Genomic DNA, 21,792 nt, shown 5'->3' with positions numbered 1-21,792 from the left:
AACATCTAAGGTGCCACCGCTAGGTTTACACTTGAGGGGCTGGTGGCAGTGTGGGGTTAGGGGAGGGCAGTAGGTTTGCCTAGGTTGCCAAGATGCCTGACATCGTCCCTGTATGCTGGAAGCTTGGCTATAATGTTACAAAATGCTGACAAATGCTACGCTCCGATTATTCCACAACCACCGCCTTTTTCTATCGCAAGAAGCGACAATCTAGGAGAAAAAAGGGATTGTGCAGGCACAAATGATAGTGAATATTGTATTGCTAGTAAATGGACACCTCTTGTCTCCATGGCTCTGACCCCCCCCCCCCTATACTATGTCTGGTGCCACCCCTACCCCATCCGAATAATATATCTGTTTTCTTGTATAAGGTTTATGCAACGTAAGCCAAGAAAGTGATCCAATGGATGTTTTTTTTCTTCGACTTGCTTCACTAAAATTGTCACTGCTCAGCTCCCTTTTGTCATAGATTAATGTCTCATATACCTACACCTTCCTTGACAAACGCTCTAATTGTGAAAAATTATCATAAATCTTTCCAGTGGTTCTCAAGATTAGCCTGAACAGACGGAGCCCTACCAGGGACTTATACTAATTCTTTAGAGATAGCAATAATGACACCGCCAGCAGCCATCCCTAACAGGTGTATGCTGGTTAATGTAGTAAACTCCCTTAAAATGTGGGATTACTTATTTCCCCCTTTTTCGTTTAATGTGTACAAAATTCGCACAGTGCAGACGTTTTTTTCAGCGGACACCTGGCAATCGGTCGATTTGTGTTGTACGCTGTAAGCCCATATGTTGCAGCATTTTTTTTTATTTGTTCTACAGTGCACTTCTGGACGTTTTACCTCGACAATAAACAGCGGTAGTGTCTTATGGACGGCATGGATCCACACACCTATAACACAGTACTGATTGTATCAAAGTCTTTGGTTATCTGTGTACTGGGCAGTGACTTTAGGTACTCCAAGTGTCTCCTGGCATCTTCCTGATTGTGTTTCACATAGTAGACAACATAGGTTATCACCATGGTAAACCAGCCAAACATGGTAATGAACATGGCAATGTCGGTGGTTCTGTGGTGGATGTTGCAAAAATTAATCCCCGAGTCTAGAACCTGGATCAAAGGCTTTCCCACATATTCCTCCTGGACAGACGTTTGGCAGGAGATGTCATTGACCGTGTCTGGGTCCAAGTTGAGTTCCCTCAGGGTCTCTTGAAGTGTGCAGTCACAGTGCAAGGGGTTATTAGATAGGCGGATTTTGCCTTTCAGGTTAACCAAGGCTTCTTTGGGGATACTATGAATCTGGTTTCCTGACAGATCCAGAAGCCTCAGCCCGTCGGCAACTCCCTTGAATGCCGAAAGCTCAATTTTTTCAATCGAGTTCCTTGAGAGGTCCAGCTCTTGTAGATAGTTCAGGTCCTTAAAAGCATTATTGGGCACCTGGTGGATCTTGTTGGCATCTAGTTTCAAGGAAACAGTGTCCATGGGGAGGTCTAGGGGTATCTCTTCCAGGTCTCTGGAGCTGCATTGGACAACCATGGAGCCACCTTTGTCGGAACACTGGCAACTCTTGGGGCAGGATACAATTACTTGGAGGTGGAAGAGAAGCAGCAGAAGTCCCCTATTGACAATAAAGTCTGAGTACCTGAATGTCTGGTCTGTTGGTGGCATCCTGGAGAGGTACACATATGCTGTGTACAATATTGCCACCAAGCCTTTCATCCATGCGCAATGCCACTTCTCCCTGCTACATATACAACTATGAAACTGGTTCAACAGGGTATGGGCTAGCTGGAGACATGATGACTGGTTCTACAGCAACCTGCAAAAAAAAAAAAAAACAAGAATAAGTCACCATTCCTTATGGGCTTGTTACACATTAATTATTATAATATTAAGCACGCTCTGTAAACTTAGCGGCGCCTAGCAGCCAATTAGGAGTCGCTAGGCTGCTAGGTGTCCAATAGCGCTATTCGGAGGGAGGAGCCGCAGAAAGTAAACAAACTCTCTGCGGCTTCTCTCTCTGTATGTTCTGGGATCGGAATTGATACATTTTTTTTTTTGCCAAGTACCCGGGATGCCTACAGGGACAGAAGAGGAAGTGATCTACGCCGAAGGACCCTGGTGAGTATGGTTTCCTTCCACAGGTACCCCCCATATGGATTACTACAGGACCAGTGGACAGAAGGATACCTACCTACGTGTCAAGGTAGGCAAGTATCAGTATGGATACGGATGTAATAAAGTTATACGTTAATGGTGTCAGTGTGTGTTTATTTAACTATTTGTATTGTTCCAGCGGGCCCTTTAATGCCCCGCATGCTGGGACTTGTGGTTCATGCCTTGCAGGCTTGCTGGGACTCATAGTTCCACAGCAATACACAATAGTTTTGCCTATTTTTTACATTACCATCAGCCCAGTGCCCAAAGTCCAGGGGGAATGAGGACAGCCCCAGGGTTTCGCTAAATACGTACGAATACTTCAGGATTCTGCCCCACACATTATACCTATTCCAAGATTTGGCCATATTATTATTTATTTATATAAATGTATGGGACTTTTTCTGGCAATCTTCAAAGCTGGACCCATCTGATATGGGGCAGATTGTCTAATAGTTCATCTGGACATCCAGTGACCCCAAAGCAATCATAATGACAGATCTTATCAGATTCAGCTGGATTATTATTGGGCTTGTTGGAAGACGTGGTTGGAAGATGACCAATATTGACCTGTGTGTGAGATCATCCTCCAGCCACGTTAGCAGGTAATGCTGTACTCACTGTTACATTTACTGTTACATGGAGCTTAGCATGAACGGATCCGGGATGTCATACAGCTCATCAGTCAGTAAGTATTTACCACTGAGGGTATCTAAGCAGGATGATGGAACCGCTTTATAGCAGGTATTAACCAGGTATCTCAGAAGCTAAACAGGAGATTTCTGTCACACAAAATGTGACTCTACGTAGTAAAGACAAGATAGCCCCGTTACATGCTTAGAAGTGATCTTGGTGGCCATCTTGGAACAGGGCATGGAGCTTCCCTGGAGAACAGGAAAACTGGAGCGCACTCCTGTTTGAGCACATGGACATTTAGGGTGATATTCAATCCCCTGCCGCTATTTTCAACAGGGGAAATAGTGGGGGGTGCCTATTCAATGCTGTCTTTCCTGACAGCGTTGAACAGGCATCTCAGCAGAACGGACCTGAATTTAGAAGCAGTCGGGCCCATTCTGAGGCCCTGGACTGTTGAGCTCCAGGCCGTATCTCGAAGATCCATGGCCGTATCTTGTGGCTACACCCCCCTCTTGCCATTCAGCAGGCGAGACATTGAATCCCCCCTGCCGTGATGCAGTGGAGTGGTCCGAGAACGGGACCGGGTCACGACTGTTGAAAAAGGCTCACTTTAATTGTATGCCAAACAATGAAAATGAGTTTATTCAGGCACAACCGTCAATCAATATTCCTTGAATAAAAAATGGAGTCTTTAATCTTGTGTCTCTCCCCGACTGTGTGAATTGTTGCCAACTAAAAGGAAGGAAGGCCCTAGAGGACTTTTCCCCAGCAAGGGCCATCTATTCCTTAGCACACAAGGCTAAATATAGTTCCCTTTAATTCTGGCAGAAAATCAGTACAATACCAATTAGGGCCTTTCTGTGGCGATCTCTGGCCATTTGTATTCTGTTAGATTGTTAACAGCTCTCTAGCCTCTTACATCTACTCTACTGTAACATCTCCTTAGAAAAAGCCTCTGGTCGGTGGAGTACGATCGGCGGTTTCTGTCTGAAATCCGGAGGCTGAAAGGAGATCATTTCATAAAAAAAATATAATAATAATCTCTTGTCAGATGCTGTTTAAACAAACTCATTATAGGCAACAAAACCGTTCCCATTCTCTGGGCTTTCATGTCTGAAATAGGAAATGTGGAACAAAAAACCTGGATTAGCTACAGAATACATTGTTATTTTTTTTTATATCTTGAATTAAAAATAACTATGAATGTGAACGAGACGCTGAAGGAGAAAAATTAAAAAGTAGACGGATGATTATCCCGGACATAGAGATTGTTATTTATTTTATGTACCAGTCTCATTTTATTTCATTTCTGACCTAATGAAATCTTTATTTTATTCTTAATCACTTTACAATGCCTTAGAAATAATAATGCTAATAATTATTATTATAATAGTAATTAAAATCTAATATTAATAAAAATATAATATTGCTAAAAACATAATAATAATAATAATAATAATAATAATAATACATATAAATACTACTACAGGTCGGGTCTCCCTTATCCGTGTATTACAAAAACTGAAATATTCCGAAAACTTTTTCAGAATATTTTTGTTTGTTTTTTGTTTTGTTTTTTTCCCCGCCCCTTTTTTCATACTTATCTTGTCCCCCGAGGTCCACGGCGGCCTCCAGGATCCTCTTCAGCGGCATCTCCGGTCCCAGGGGTGCATTGAGCCTGGGACCTGAGATGCTGCTGAAGAGGCTCCTGAAGACCGCCATGGACGCCACAGGAAGGAGTGGACATCGGGGAACCACCGGAGCACCACCAGGGGACTAACCAATCAGAGACAAAGAGACAAAAATATTTTTAGGGATCCTCAAGAGCCAACATCATTTGTGTGCTGAAATTTGGACATGGTCTTTTGTCCACTAGGCCATGTTTCCGGTATAATATACATTAAGTAGGCCAACAAAAAACACATTGAAAAAGGCCGATTCACATAATAAACAACCTCATGTATCACTCCAGCCTCCCATGCTCCTACAGCAGCCCTTAATATTGTCAACGCAGCCCTTCATGTGTCATTGTCCCCTTAATTGTATTCAGCTCAGTATGTCAGGGGGATAAGTGCATCATATAGTCAGATATCACTACAGTGTTATAAGTCTTAGGACCCTCAGAATCCTCTAAAACAGAACTAGTCACAAGGACCAACTTAATTCCTGCTCCACCTGGCAGGCGGACAACAGCTATGAATTCTAGGTGGCTGCATGCTGTGTATTCCTGACTTTACCTGCTGCTAGTTTTATGACACACTGGAGGGGAGAGTTGTGACACGCCGCTGAGTTGCGCTTCTGACGCCAACTAGTCAGCACCCTGGGGATTTTTCAGACCTGATTGCTGGGCTACTAATTTAAAGAGCCATCCAGCCAAAGGGAAATCCTGGCCCTGTGCAAGCCTGCAAAAATATCGCAGCCCTGCGATTAGCTGCAAATCCGTTCACAGCGCTCACCATTGAATTATTTCTCTGTGTGCGCAGCCCAGGAATTACTCGGCCAGTGCGATAGAAACAGGCTGATCGTGGCCGGAGCTGACGTCACGTATCCTTCTTGAAAACGCTTGGTCACGCCTGCGTTTTCCCTGACACTCCCAGAAAATGGGTAAAACCCACAAACGCCGCCTTCCTGTCAATCAAATTGCATACGGCTTGGGATTAAAATAGTTGATGGATTTTATCACTGGGTGGCCTTGCGTACGCATGCGCATTTGTTTTCCATAATCGCCCGGCCTGCAAAATGCCCAGCCTTATGATCAGGCCTGAATAACCCCACAACCTGCTACACTGCTCACAAGGCTGGATACTCGGAGGCCGTCAGTGTTGGGAGCCAGGGATCGGATTGGGTGTACGGGCACCTTAAGGCCCATCTACCCAGTGGGCTGTCACAGTCACGTACAGTAGTCCTTCGTTTGCCCTGTTCCACTTGTCCACATGTCTGTAGTTAAGTGGACAGTACAACTGCATTTTTGAGGACATTAAGGGCACTTTTCTTAGTGTCCCTGTGCAGTCTGGGAATCGTGGCCTCTTGAAGTGGAATCTATACAGGATTGGGTAACGGGGACACAGTATATCCATCAAATGTCTAAATCTCACTGCACTGATGGTGGATACTGGGTGCAATCTAACACCAGCATAGTAGTTATGGTCTCAGTAATCTGCAATAGGGTGACTGCTGTCATACTTCATCTTCCTAGCAAAGGACTGTTGGACAGTCAATTGCTTAATTCTACTTTAGTAGAAGTGGTCTTCTAACTTCCTCTCTTGGACGACTCACAGCAACAACAGCAGCAGTAGGCGTAGCACTCAAGGATCCTCCGGAGGAATCTTGAATAGAAGAGCAGTCAGTCATGCCAGTGACATGGCCTGGAGGACTACTTCCCATCCTGATGGAAGAGGAAATCGATGATGAGGGGAGATGGTGGTGTGGATTGTAGGCCCTTGGATACTACAGGATCTTAGCCAAAGTTTCTGAACTTGACAATGACTTATCATGAATGTGCTGCAGGTGATGTATAGGGGAGGATGCTCATAGGTGGTTAGCAGCCTTACCCCCTACTTATAACACTCTTACACACACTTTCAGGGTAGAAATAATTTCAGACCGAAGAGGTGGATTTTTTGGTCTTCTGCCCAGGCATGCCAATGGGTGTTTTATCCCACGGCCAACAACTATCTCTGTCTGTGCCTTACAATCCACATCAACTACACAAGTATCCTTCTCCTGGTATTCTTCTACAGAGACATCCTCAATGTCAATATCAGCAACTGGACTGGTGGTGATCCTTCCAGCACTTGCAGAGGGTGTGCAAATGGTGGAAGGAGCCTCCTCTACGAGGACAGTGTTGGGAAGGTCAGGCCTAGACATTACAACTGCCGACACACTTGGGGATTTGTGATGTCTCTGTAGAACTCAGAGTTGTTTCCTGAGCTTTAGCTCTCTTATTTATTTTTTTACAGGGTGGAGAGGGCTTCTGTCTGCATGAGAAACTGAACCACTAGCCATAAACAAAGGCCAAGGCCTTAGCTCAGGCATGTCCAAACTATGGACCTCCAGCTGTTGTGAAACTACAAGTCCCATCATGCCTTGCAACAGTTTTGCTATTAGGGAATGTTAACCGATGGCAAGGCATGCTGGGATGTGTAGTTTCAGAACAGCTGGAGGGCCACAGTTTGGACATGCCTGCCTTAGCCTTTCCTTAACACTTTGTGTCGTGAATGGCATATTGCCAATTTGTTTCTCATCAGATAATTCAAAAACAAATTTTGGTTACTAATTTTAGCTTCTTGGACTTTACATTCCCTCTATGACATTGGGCACCGGCATTAGCCGACGGTGCTGATGGGATTGCAGCGTCAATGTCATGACTGGTGGCAGCAGCTTCAGCACTAGGAAGTGGTTCTTAATCTTTCACAGACAGCGGCAGAGCCCAGTTATAGGGAAGAGAGTGGCAGCACCCAGTTATAGGACAGACAGCGGCAGCGCCCAGTTATAGGGCAGACAGGGGCACCCAGTTATAGGGCAGACCGCGGCAGCACCCAGTTATAGGGCAGACAGCGGCAGCACCCGGTTATAGGGCAGACAGCGGCAGCACCCGGTTATAGGGCAGACAGCAGCAGCACCCAGTTATAGGGCAGACAGTGGCAGCACCCAGTTATAGGGCAGACAGCGGCAGCGCCCAGTTATAGGGCAGACAGCGGCAGCACCCGGTTATAGGGCAGACAGCGGCAGCACCCAGTTATAGGGCAGACAGCGGCAGCACCCGGTTATAGGGCAGACAGCGGCAGCACCCAGTTATAGGGCTGACATCGGCAGCACCCGGTTATAGGGCAGACAGCGGCAGCACCCAGTTATAGGGCAGACAGCGGCAGCACCAAGTTACAGGGCAGAGAGTGGCAGCACCCAGTAATAGGGAAGAGAGCGGCAGCACCCAGTTATAGTGCAGACAGTGGCAGCACCCAGTTATAGGGCAGACAGCGGCAGCGGCCAGTTATAGGGCAGAGAGCAGGAGCGCCCAGTTATAGGGCAGACAGGCAGCACCCAGTTATAGGGCAGACGGCGGCAGCACCCAGTTATAGAACAGACAGCGGAAGCAGCCAGTTATAGGGCAGACAGCGGCAGCGCCCAGTTATAGGGCAGACAGTGGCAGCACACAGTTATAGGGCAGACAGCGGCAGCACCAAGTTACAGGGCAGAGAGTGGCAGCACCCAGTAATAGGGAAGAGAGCGGCAGCACCCAGTTATAGTGCAGACAGTGGCAGCACCCAGTTATAGGGCAGACAGCGGCAGCACCCAGTTATAGGGCAGACAGTGGCAGCACCAAGTTACAGGGCAGAGAGTGGCAGCACCCTGTTATAGGGCAGACAGCGGCAGCACCCAGTTATAGGGCAGACAGCGGCAGCACCCATTTATAGGGCAGAGAGCAGGAGCGCCCAGTTATAGGGCAGAGAGCAGGAGCGCCCAGTTATAGGGCAGACAGGCAGCGCCCAGTTATAGAGCAGACGGCGGCAGCACCCAGTTATAGGACAGACAGCGGCAGCAACCAGTTATAGGGCAGACAGGGGCAGCACCTAGTTATAGGGCAGACAGGGGCAGCACCCAGTTATAGGGGAGACAGGGGCAGCACCCAGTTATAGGGCAGACAGCGGCAGCACCAAGTTATAGGGCAGACAGCGGCAGCACCCAGTTATAGGGCAGACAGGGGCAGCACCTAGTTATAGGGCAGACAGGGGCAGCACCTAGTTATAGGGCAGACAGGGGCAGCACCCAGTTATAGGGAAGACAGCGGCAGCACCCTGTTATAGGGCAGACAGCGGCAGCACCCAGTTATAGGGCAGACAGCGGCAGCACCCAGTTATAGGACAGACAGCGGCAGCACCCTGTTATAGGGCAGACAGCGGCAGCACCCAGTTATAGGGCAGACAGCGGCAGCACCCAGTTATAGGGCAGACAGCGGCAGCGCCCTGTTATAGGGCAGACAGCGGCAGCACCCGGTTATAGGGCAGAGAGCAGGAGCGCCCAGTTATAGGGCAGACAGCGGCAGCAACCAGTTATAGGGCAGACAGCGGCAGCACCCTGTTATAGGGCAGACAGCGGCAGCACCAAGTTATAGGGCAGACAGCGGCAGCACATAGATATAGGGCAGACAACGGCAGCACCCAGTTAAAGGGGAGACAGTGGCAGCACCCGGTTATAGGGCAGACAGTGGCAGCAACCAGTTATAGGGCAGCAGCCCCCAGTTATAGGGCAGACAGTGGCAGCACCCAGTTATTGGGCAGACAGTGGCAGCACCCAGTTATAGGGCAGACAGTGGCAGCACCCAGTTATAGGGCAGATAGTGGCAGCACCCTGTTATAGGGCAGACAGCGGCAGCACCCAGTTATAGGGCAGACAGTGGCAGCCCCCAGTTATAGGGCAGATAGTGGCAGCACCCTGTTATAGGGCAGACAGCGGCAGCACCCAGTTATAGGGCAGACAGCGGCAGCACCCAGTTATAGGGCAGACAGGGGCAGCACCTAGTTATAGGGCAGACAGGGGCAGCACCTAGTTATAGGGCAGACAGCGGCAGCACCCAGTTATAGGACAGACAGCGGCAGCAACCAGTTATAGGGCAGACAGCGGCAGCACCCTGTTATAGGGCAGACAGCGGCAGCACCCAGTTATAGGGCAGACAGCGGCAGCACCCAGTTATAGGACAGACAGCGGCAGCAACCAGTTATAGGGCAGACAGCGGCAGCACCCAGTTATAGGGCAGACAGCGGCAGCACCAAGTTATAGGGCAGACAGCGGCAGCACCTAGTTATAGGGCAGACAGGGGCAGCACCCAGTTATAGGGGAGACAGTGGCAGCACCCGGTTATAGGGCAGACAGTGGCAGCAACCAGTTATAGGGCAGCAGCCCCTAGTTATAGGACAGACAGCGGCAGCAACCAGTTATAGGGCAGACAGGGGCAGCACCTAGTTATAGGGCAGACAGGGGCAGCACCCAGTTATAGGGGAGACAGGGGCAGCACCCAGTTATAGGGCAGACAGCGGCAGCACCAAGTTATAGGGCAGACAGCGGCAGCACCCAGTTATAGGGCAGACAGGGGCAGCACCTAGTTATAGGGCAGACAGCGGCAGCACCTAGTTATAGGGCAGACAGGGGCAGCACCTAGTTATAGGGCAGACAGGGGCAGCACCCAGTTATAGGGAAGACAGCGGCAGCACCCTGTTATAGGGCAGACAGCGGCAGCACCCAGTTATAGGGCAGACAGCGGCAGCACCCAGTTATAGGACAGACAGCGGCAGCAACCAGTTATAGGGCAGACAGCGGCAGCACCCTGTTATAGGGCAGACAGCGGCAGCACCAAGTTATAGGGCAGACAGCGGCAGCACATAGATATAGGGCAGACAACGGCAGCACCCAGTTAAAGGGGAGACAGTGGCAGCACCCGGTTATAGGGCAGACAGTGGCAGCAACCAGTTATAGGGCAGCAGCCCCCAGTTATAGGGCAGACAGTGGCAGCCCCCAGTTATAGGGCAGATAGTGGCAGCACCCTGTTATAGGGCAGACAGCGGCAGCACCCAGTTATAGGGCAGACAGTGGCAGCACCCAGTTATAGGGCAGACAGTGGCAGCACCCAGCTATAGGGCAGACAGCGGAAGCACCAAGTTATAGGGTAGACAGCTGCAGCACCCAATTATAGGACAGACATGGATCACCCAATTATAGGGCAGACAGGGAGCACCCAATTATAGGGCAGACAGAGAGCACCCAATTATAGGGCAGACAGTGACAGCACCCAATTATAGAGCAGACATGGATCACCCAATCACAGGACAGACAGGTAGCACCCAATTATAGGGCAGACAGGGAGCACCCAATTATAGAGCAGACATGGATCACCCAATCACAGGACAGACAGGGAGCACCCAATTATAGGGCAGACAGGGAGCACCCAATTATAGAGCAATAAGGTAGCACCCAATTATAGGGCAGACAGGGAGCACCCAATTATAGAGCAGACATGGATCACCCAATCACAGGACAGACATGGATCACCCAATCATAGGGAAGATAGGGAGCACCTAATTATAGGGCAGACAAAGAGCACCCATAGAGCAATAAGGTAGCACCCAATTATAGGGCAGACAGGGAGCACCCAATTATAGAGGAGACATGGATCACCCAATCACAGGACAGACAGGGAGCACCCAATTATAGGGCAGACAGGGAGCACCCATTTATAGAGCAGACAGTGACAGCACCCAATTGTAGAGCAGTAAGGTAGCACCCAATTATAGGGAAGACAGGGAGCACCCAATTATAGAGCAGACAGGGAACACCCAATTATAGAGCAGTAAGGTAGCACCCAATTATAGGGCAGACACAGAGCAACCAATTATAGAGCGGGCAGGGAGTACCCAATTATAGAGCAGACAGGGAGCACCCAATTATAGGGCAGACAGGGAGCACCCAATTATAGGGCAGACAGGGAGCACCCAATTATAGAGCAGACAGTGACAGCACCCAATTAATGGGCAGTAAGGTAGTACCCAATTATAGGGCAGACAGGGAGCACCCAATTATAGAGCAGGCAGGGAGAACCCAATTATAGAGCAGTAAGGTAGTACCCAATTATAGGGCAAACAGGGAGCACCCAATTATAGAGAAGGCAGGGAGAACCCAATTATAGAGCAGTAAGGTAGTACCCAATTATAGGGCAAACAGGGAGCACCCAATTATAGAGCAGACAGTGACAGCACCCAATTATAGGGCAATAAGGTAGCTCCCAATTATAGGGCAGACAGGGAGCACCCAATTTTAGAGCAGACAGGGAGCACCCAATTATAGAGCAATAAGGTAGCACCAAATTATAGGGCAGACAGGAAGCACCCAATTATAGAGCAGACATGGATCACCCAATCATAGGACAGACATGGATCACCCAATTATAGGGAAGATAGGGAGCACCCAATGATAGGGTAGACAGAGAGCATCCAATTATAGGGCAGACAGGGAGCACCCAATTATAGGGCAGACAGGGAGCACCCAATTATAGAGCAGACAGTGACAGCACCCAATTATAGGGCAGTAAGGTAGCACCCAAATATAGGGCAGACAGAGAGCACCCAATTTTAGAGCAGACAGGGAGCACCCAATTATAGAGCAGTAAGGTAGCACCCAATTATAGGGCAGACAGGGAGCACCCAATTATAGAGCAGACAGGGAGCACCCAATTATAGTGCAGACATGGATCACCCAATTATAGGGCAGACAGGGAGCACCCAATTATAGGGCAGACAGGGAGCACCCAATTATAGGGCAGACAAGGAGCACCAAATCATAGAGCAGAGAGGGAGCACCCAATTATAGGGCTCACAGTGACAGCACCCAATTATAGGGCAGACAGGGAGCACCAAATCATAGAGCAGATAGGGAGCACCCAATTATAGGGCAAACAGGGAGCACCCAATTATAGGACAGACAGGGAGCATCCAATAATAAGGCAGACAGGGAGCACCCAATTATAGGGCAGACAGGGAGCACCCAATTGTAGGGCAGACAGGGAGCACCCAATTGTAGGGCAGACAGGGAGCACCAAATCGTAGAGCAGAGAGGGAGCACCCAATTATAGGGCACACAGTGACAGCACCCAATTATAGGGCAGACAGGGAGCACCCAATTATAGAGCAGATAGGGAGCACCCAATTATAGGGCAGACAGGGAGCACCCAATTATAGGGCAGACAGGGAGCACCCAATTATAGGGCAGACAGGGAGCACCCAATTATAGAGCAGACATGGATCACCCAATCACAGGACAGACAGGGAGCACCCAATTATAGGGCAGACAGGGAGCACCCAATTATAGAGCAATAAGGTAGCACCCAATTATAGGGCAGACAGGGAGCACCCAATTATAGAGCAGACATGGATCACCCAATCACAGGACAGACATGGATCACCCAATCATAGGGAAGATAGGGAGCACCTAATTATAGGGCAGACAAAGAGCACCCATAGAGCAATAAGGTAGCACCCAATTATAGGGCAGACAGGGAGCACCCAATTATAGAGGAGACATGGATCACCCAATCACAGGACAGACAGGGAGCACCCAATTATAGGGCAGACAGGGAGCACCCATTTATAGAGCAGACAGTGACAGCACCCAATTATAGAGCAGTAAGGTAGCACCCAATTATAGGGAAGACAGGGAGCACCCAATTATAGAGCAGACAGGGAACACCCAATTATAGAGCAGTAAGGTAGCACCCAATTATAGGGCAGACACAGAGCAACCAATTATAGAGCGGGCAGGGAGTACCCAATTATAGAGCAGACAGGGAGCACCCAATTATAGGGCAGACAGGGAGCACCCAATTATAGGGCAGACAGGGAGCACCCAATTATAGAGCAGACAGTGACAGCACCCAATTAATGGGCAGTAAGGTAGTACCCAATTATAGGGCAGACAGGGAGCACCCAATTATAGAGCAGGCAGGGAGAACCCAATTATAGAGCAGTAAGGTAGTACCCAATTATAGGGCAAACAGGGAGCACCCAATTATAGAGAAGGCAGGGAGAACCCAATTATAGAGCAGTAAGGTAGTACCCAATTATAGGGCAAACAGGGAGCACCCAATTATAGAGCAGACAGTGACAGCACCCAATTATAGGGCAATAAGGTAGCTCCCAATTATAGGGCAGACAGGGAGCACCCAATTTTAGAGCAGACAGGGAGCACCCAATTATAGAGCAATAAGGTAGCACCAAATTATAGGGCAGACAGGAAGCACCCAATTATAGAGCAGACATGGATCACCCAATCATAGGACAGACATGGATCACCCAATTATAGGGAAGATAGGGAGCACCCAATGATAGGGTAGACAGAGAGCATCCAATTATAGGGCAGACAGGGAGCACCCAATTATAGAGCAGTAAGGTAGCACCCAATTATAGGGCAGACAGGGAGCACCCAATTATAGAGCAGACAGGGAGCACCCAATTATAGTGCAGACATGGATCACCCAATTATAGGGCAGACAGGGAGCACCCAATTATAGGGCAGACAGGGAGCACCCAATTATAGGGCAGACAAGGAGCACCAAATCATAGAGCAGAGAGGGAGCACCCAATTATAGGGCTCACAGTGACAGCACCCAATTATAGGGCAGACAGGGAGCACCAAATCATAGAGCAGATAGGGAGCACCCAATTATAGGGCAAACAGGGAGCACCCAATTATAGGACAGACAGGGAGCATCCAATAATAAGGCAGACAGGGAGCACCCAATTATAGGGCAGACAGGGAGCACCCAATTGTAGGGCAGACAGGGAGCACCCAATTGTAGGGCAGACAGGGAGCACCAAATCGTAGAGCAGAGAGGGAGCACCCAATTATAGGGCACACAGTGACAGCACCCAATTATAGGGCAGACAGGGAGCACCCAATTATAGAGCAGATAGGGAGCACCCAATTATAGGGCAGACAGGGAGCACCCAATTATAGGGCAGACAGGGAGCACCCAATTATAGGGCAGACAGGGAGCACCAAATCTCAGAGCAGAGAGGGAGCACCCAATTATAGGGCACACAGTGACAGCACCCAATTATGGGGCAGACATTGAGCACCCAATTATAGGGCAGACATGGAGCACCCAATTATAGAGCAGATAGGGAGCACCCAATTATAGGACAGACGGGGAGCACCCAATTATAAGGCAGACAGGGAGCACCCAATTATAAGGCAGACAGGGAGCACCCAATTATAAGGCAGACAGGGAGCACCCAATTATAGAGCAGACAGGGAGCGCCCAATTATAAGGCAGACAGGGAGCACCCAATTATAGAGCAGACAGGGAGCACCCAATTATAAGGCAGACAGGGAGCACCCAATTATAGGGCAGACATGGAGCACCCAATTATAGGGCAGACATGGAGCACCCAATTATAGGGCAGACATGGAGCACCCAATTATAGGGCAGACAGGGAGCACCAAATCATAGAGCAGAGAGGGAGCACCCAATTATATGGCACACAGTGACAGCACCCAATTATAGGGCAGACAGGGAGCACCCAATTATAGAGCAGATAGGGAGCACCCAATTATAGGGCAGACAGGGAGCACCCAATTATAGGGCAGACAGGGAGCACCAAATCATAGAGCAGAGAGGGAGCACCCAATTATAGGGCAGACAGGGAGCACCCAATTATAGGGCAGACAGGGAGCACCAAATCTCAGAGCAGAGAGGGAGCACCCAATTATAGGGCACACAGTGACAGCACCCAATTATGGGGCAGACATTGAGCACCCAATTATAGGGCAGACATGGAGCACCCAATTATAGAGCAGATAGGGAGCACCCAATTATAGGACAGACGGGGAGCACCCAATTATAAGGCAGACAGGGAGCACCCAATTATAAGGCAGACAGGGAGCACCCAATTATAAGGCAGACAGGGAGCACCCAATTATAGAGCAGACAGGGAGCGCCCAATTATAAGGCAGACAGGGAGCACCCAATTATAGAGCAGACAGGGAGAACCCAATTATAAGGCAGACAGGGAGCACCCAATTATAGGGCAGACATGGAGCACCCAATTATAAGGCAGACAGGGAGCACCCAATTATAGAGCAGACAGGGAGCGCCCAATTATAAGGCAGACAGGGAGCACCCAATTATAGAGCAGACAGGGAGCACCCAATTATAAGGCAGACAGGGAGCACCCAATTATAGGGCAGACATGGAGCACCCAATTATAGGGCAGACATGGAGCACCCAATTATAGGGCAGACATGGAGCACCCAATTATAGGGCAGACAGGGAGCACCAAATCATAGAGCAGAGAGGGAGCACCCAATTATATGGCACACAGTGACAGCACCCAATTATAGGGCAGACAGGGAGCACCCAATTATAGAGCAGATAGGGAGCACCCAATTATAGGGCAGACAGGGAGCACCCAATTATAGGGCAGACAGGGAGCACCAAATCATAGAGCAGAGAGGGAGCACCCAATTATAGGGCACACAGTGACAGCACCCAATTATGGGACAGACAGGGAGCACCCAATTATAGGGCAGACAGGGAGGACCCAATTATAGAGCAGATAGGGAGCACCCAATTATAGGACAGACAGGAAGCATCCAATTATAGGGCAAACAGGGAGCACCCAACTATAGGACAGACAGGGAGCATCCATTTATAAGGCAGACAGGGAGCACCCAATTATAAGGCAGACAGGGAGCACCCAATTATAGAGCAGACAGGGAGCACCCAATTATAAGGCAGACAGGGCACCCCTGGACTGATAGAGCAGAGCAGACAGGGCTCCATGGAGTAATGCTGTGTACACATGGTGAGATTCCTTTGCTGTGCAGTCTTTGCTAACTCATGTGCTATTTACATACAGTTTATGCTACCTACATTCAGTCTGCACTATATAGTCAGTGCAGCCGTCTGGCTCTTTCGATTTTAGCTGAATGGGAGCGCGCATCGTCATCAAATCGAGATAGAAAGCTTAATAACATGTTCTATCTCCATTCGATGTCTATGCGATACTGATTCAATGTCGAATATATAGTCAAAATCGAACGTCTAATCGTACGGTGTGTACAAGACAAGAGATACAGCAAGGAGCCCTGGGACCCCACCACCCACAGCCAAGGTCCGTCTCCTACACTCTCCTATGCTGGAGTGAAGATGGTGCTGATCAGTGGGGACTTATATATAAGATCCAAAACTCTGTAGAATCTGACAGTGGGATGATCCCGCCTCGGATAGTGAAGTTTTGGGGGGGCTCAGATCACGGAGATCCGAACTCGCACATCTCTAATTAAATCCCGGACAATATTTCTGCTAGGCGTACATGCCCTGCCCCTATGTGTGACACCCAGTACCCTTCTACCCATGTGTGAATGTTTTTGTGACACCTTTATCCATACACCACCCGTATACGCAGAAATGCAGATGTGCAAACCCCGACTATCAGGGCTGGGGCCCAATGAGGTTCGCAACGAGCGATCCTGAATCGGCCCCCATGTTTCAACGTTACTCCTGGCAAAAGGTTTGTAAATGTTCTGTTACTAATTCCCAAACTAGGGGACGTGCACACCCCAATGTAACTGTCACTAGCGGCACGCAAGTGATAACGAGGAGGGGTCTTCACTAACTCTCCAGAAAGTAATTATTCTAAACAAACATAGTTCAGGGGCGGTGTGACAAGTGGGTGAAATTTAATAGGATGAGAGATTTGTATTTTTAAAGCGGCAATCATTTATACTGCAAAATCAAACTGGTTTTGCAGTGTAAATGATTGCCCCTTTATGGCGTCACAAGGGTTCGGCAGCGCCTGACAATGCATAAAAAGAAAACAAGAAAATAACGACTTACAGTACAAGGAAATTTAGGACAAGTGCATGGTACATGCAGACAGTTCCATCAGGGGACAGGACACTGACGTAATTATTAGGGTGGCAGAGACCTAGGGCTAGGGGCATAAGGAGTTATATATATATATATATATATATATATATATATATATATATATTCGGAATTCAGCAGATTAGTCTAGCTATAGGTAAAGCTCTCGGCAGAGCTATGACTAACACATACTGTATATAATAACAATATAAATAACACTTACTGTTGGCTACACTGAGGTTAATCGGAAACTTCAGCGTATTTCCCAGTGGTGTTCCGGATTCATTCACAAAGTCCATAGTACTGTATATGGCAGCACAGATACAACAACATCAGCAGCAGCAGCAGCAGCACCGCCGGCTTGTCAGTCCCTCCCGCAGGAAACAATTAGGAAGGGAATTCGCTGCCCCAGAGTGCCAAGAGCGACACCAGCAGCTGTACTGTATTCCCAGGGAGTCACACTCACCATGTGTACAACCACTTTGATCAGATCTATAACCAGCCTCTTTCATGAGCCAAAAACTTGATGGGAATAATGTCACGACACTGTACAAAAATAACAAAAAAAATCCCAAAAAGCAATAAATAACCAGCTACGGCACAAAAATATGCTCCATCAGCTGTCAGGGCCCCGGTCCTAGGCAGCAGGGGACCTGGTTGGCTGCTCCCTGCTCTCATCTGCTGAGCACTTGTTGCTTTTTCCAGGGTGCACGAAACCCCATTCTCTTGTGCCTGGAACATCAATGACTCCAGAGACCAATCAGACGTCCCAGGGGCAGTAACTGGATCATCTCTCTCTCTCTCTCTCTCTCTCTGCTCTGTCAGTGAATTCTGGCTAAAAATCCTTTTCTGTTGCAGGCAGAGAGCTCCCAGCAGCTACATGGTCTGCGGTGCTTTCTCCTCACATCCTCAGAAGCTGGATCATTATCATACGCAGAGAGCAGAACATGGGAACACGTTCTGGCGTACGTGATGTTTGCGGGGATTCTGTCATACTTTTTTTGTACATACTGTTTATACCGTATCATATTTAGCAAAGGTACATATTGATAAATCTATTCGAACGGTAAAGTTATTTCTAATGATTTAACACGCAATTAACACATGCAGTGGCAGAACTTGTGGATGGTGGGCCGAGGTGCAAAAATATAATTTGGGCCCCCCTACCAACCCAAGTTTACAATATGCAACACGGCAGTAGATGACAGAGAGGGGCAGGGTGAGGAAGAGTGTGACAGAGAGAGGCAGAGTGTGACAGGGAGAGGCAGAAGGTGACAGAGAGAGGCAGGGAGAGGCAGAAGATGACAGTGAGAGGCAGAGGGTGACAGGGAGAGGCAGAGGGTAACAGGGAGAGGCAGAGAGAGGCAGAGTATGATAGGGAGAGGCAGAGAGTGACGGAGAGGCAGAAAATGACAGGGAGAGGCAGAGTGTGACACGGAGAGGCACAGTGTGACAGGGAGAGGCAGAGTGTGACAGGGAGAGGCAGAGTGTGACAGGGAGAGGCAGAGAGTGACAGGAAGAGGCAGAGTGTGACGGAGAGGCAGAGTGTGACAGAGAGAGGAGTGTGACAGGGAGAGGCAGAGTGTGACAGGGAGAGGCAGAGAGAGGAGTGTGACAGGGAGAGGCAGAGTCTGACGGGGAGAGGCAGAGAGTGACAGGGAGAGGCAGAGTGTGATAGCGAGAGGCAGAGAGTGACAGGGAGAGGCAGAGTGTGACAGAGAGAGGCAGAGAGTGACAGGGAGAGGCAGAGAGTGACAGGGAGAGGCAGAGTGTGACAGGGAGAGGCAGAGTGTGACAGAGAGAGGCAGAGAGTGACAGGGAGAGGCAGAGAGTGACAGGGAGAGGCAGAGTGTGACAGGGAGAGGCAGAGTGTGACAGGGAGAGGCAGAGTGTGACAGAGAGAGGCAGAGAGTGACAGGGAGAGGCAGAGAGTGACAGGGAGAGGCAGAGTGTGACAGGGAGAGGCAGAGTGTGACAGAGTGGCAGAGAGATGCAGAGAGTGACAGGGAGAGGCAGAGTTTGACAGCGAGAGGCAGAGAGAGGCACAGTGTGGCAGGGAGAGGCGGAGAGAGGAGTGTGACAGGGAGAGGCAGAGAGTGACAGGGAGAGGCAGAGGGTGATAGCGAGAGGCAGAGGGTGACAGGGAGAGGCAGAGAGTGGCAGAGTGTGACAGGGAGAGGCAGAGAGTGACAGGGAGAGGCAGAGAGTGACAGGGAGAGACAGAGTGTGACAGGGAGAGGCAGAGAGAGGCAGAGTGTGACAGGGAGAGGCAGAGAGTGACAGGGAGAGGCAGAGAGTGACTGGGAGAGACAGAGTGTGACAGGGAGAGGCAGAGTGTGACAGGGAGAGGCAGAGTGTGACAGGTAGAGGCAGAGAGAGGAGTGTGACAGGGAGAGGCAGAGTGTGACGGAGTGGCAGGGAGATGCAGACTGTGACAGGGAGAGGCAGAGTTTGACAGGGAGAGGCAGAGTGTGACAGGTAGAGGCAGAGAGAGGAGTGTGACAGGGAGAGGCAGAGTGTGACGGAGTGGCAGGGAGAGGCAGAGTTTGACAGGGAGAGGCAGAGTTTGACAGGGAGAGGCAGAGAGAGGCACAATGTGACAGGGAGAGGAGTGTGGCAGGGAGAGGCAGAGAGTGACAGGGAGAGGCAGAGGGTGATAGTGAGAGGCAGAGGGTGACAGGGAGAGGCAGGGAGAGGCAGAGAGTGACAGGGAGAGGCAGAGAGTGACAGGGAGAGACAGAGTGTGACGGAGAGGCAGAGTGTGACGGAGTGGCAGGGAGATGCAGACTGTGACAGGGAGAGGCAGAGTTTGACAGGGAGAGGCAGAGAGAGGCACAGTGTGACAGGGAGAGGCGGAGAGAGGAGTGTGACAGGGAGAGGCAGAGAGTGACAGGGAGAGGCAGCAGGTGATAGCGAGAGGCAGAGGGTGACAGGGAGAGGCAGAGAGTGACAGGGAGAGGCAGAGGGTGATAGCGAGAGGTATCGACTTAGGTCAACTAAGGTCGACTCTGCCCAAGGGTCCACACAAGCGTATGGTCGACATAGGCAAGGTCGACAGTCAAAAGGTTTACATGAGTTTTTCATTATTCCGCGCCCCCCCCCCCCAAAAAAAAGGTGAGTTTTCATACTTTACTGTCCAAGTGGGCATAGAGTGGGAATATAACGGTGTACGTTGGGAGGGTGGACCGCTGATGGCAGCGGCCTCCTTCTCCCCAAGGCATGACGAGTGTAGACCTGAGATGTGAGAGCTGTCCCAGTTCTATCCTACTATGGAGGAACACTGCCAGGGCCAGCTAAGGCCTAGAGACAACAAGTCTTGCATTTTAGGCACTAGGAACGTACCACTAATCAGGCATTGGGATCATGCCACCAGTCTGGTGTTAGGCCTATGACCACTTACGGTTGGCACTAGGAACGTACCACTAGTCAGGCATTGGGATCATGCCACCGGTCTGGTGTTAGGCCTATGGCCACTTACGGTTGGCACTAGGAACGTACCACTAGTCAGGCATTGGGATCATGCCACCGGTCTGGTGTTAGGCCGATGACGACTTACGGTTGGCACTAGGAACGTACCACTAGTCAGGCATTGGTATCATGCCACCAGTCTGGTGTTAGGCCTATGACCACTTACGGTTGGCACTAGGAACGTACCACTAGTCAGGCATTGGGATCATGCCACCGGTCTGGTGTTAGGCCTATGACCACTTACGGTTGGCACTAGGAACGTACCACTAGTCAGGCATTGGTATCATACTACCGGTCTGGTGTTAGGCCTATGACCACTTACGGTTGGCACTAGGAACGTACCACTAGTCAGGCATTGGGATCATGCCACCAGTCTGGTGTTAGGCCTATGACCACTTACGGTTGGCACTAGGAACGTACCACTAGTCAGGCATTGGGATCATGCTACCGGTCTGGTATTAGGCCTATGACCACTTACGGTTGGCACTAGGAACGTACCACTAGTCAGGCATTGGGATCATGCCACCGGTCTGGTATTAGGCCTATGACCACTTACGGTTGGCACTAGGAACGTACCACTAGTCAGGCATTGGGATCACGCCACCGGTCTGGTGTTAGGCCGATGACCACTTACGGTTGGCACTAGGAACGTACCACTAGTCAGGCATTGGGATCACGCCACCGGTCTGGTGTTAGGCCTATGACCACTTACGGTTGGCACTAGGCCCAGATTCATAATCAGAGGTTATACAGGTCCCTCGTACCATCAGCACACTCATTTAACCAGGCTTTGGCCTATATCACCTCCCGTTTGCTCTCAGGTATTAGGGCTGTTGCACAGCGTCCCATAGCTTGAAATCGCTGGACAGTTAGAAGCTTTTCCTCCTTATTTTCTTGGAATGCCCCTTCCAATCTGTCCGGCCCCTCACTGCAGACACACGTATGTACGTTTGTTAGAAGACGTGTATTTTGTACTGACGACACCTCTGGTGCAGATACACGCTGTTGCTGATTACCTTACGCCTGTGCATCGGAGAGCTGTAAGGCGCTGTACATTGCAGACGACCCCCCCCCCCCCCATAACTCTTATTAGAAAATATTTAGTAACG

The 21,792-nt window shown here is 49.7% G+C and overlaps 1 protein-coding gene across 1 annotated transcript; it reads right to left on the bottom strand.

Annotated features, from left to right (window-relative positions):
• Positions 1-351: 351 nt before the first annotated feature.
• LRRC3 (leucine rich repeat containing 3) lies at positions 352-18,139 on the bottom strand. Its single transcript, XM_083154414.1, has 2 exons — positions 17,439-18,139; positions 352-1,828 (listed from the first exon to the last, which is right to left on the bottom strand). Exon 2 carries the CDS (start codon positions 1,726-1,728, stop codon positions 901-903), a length of 828 nt encoding a protein of 275 aa, XP_083010540.1. The 5' UTR covers positions 1,729-1,828; positions 17,439-18,139; the 3' UTR covers positions 352-900.
• Between the last annotated feature and the right edge of the window lie 3,653 nt (positions 18,140-21,792).

This window comes from Crinia signifera, chromosome 7 (genome assembly GCF_055691185.1).
Source record: "Crinia signifera chromosome 7, ASM5569118v1, whole genome shotgun sequence".
Lineage (NCBI taxonomy): Eukaryota > Metazoa > Chordata > Amphibia > Anura > Myobatrachidae > Crinia > Crinia signifera.
The sequence above is the reverse complement of the archived record's forward strand: the minus strand, read 5'-3'. Positions and strand labels throughout refer to the sequence as shown.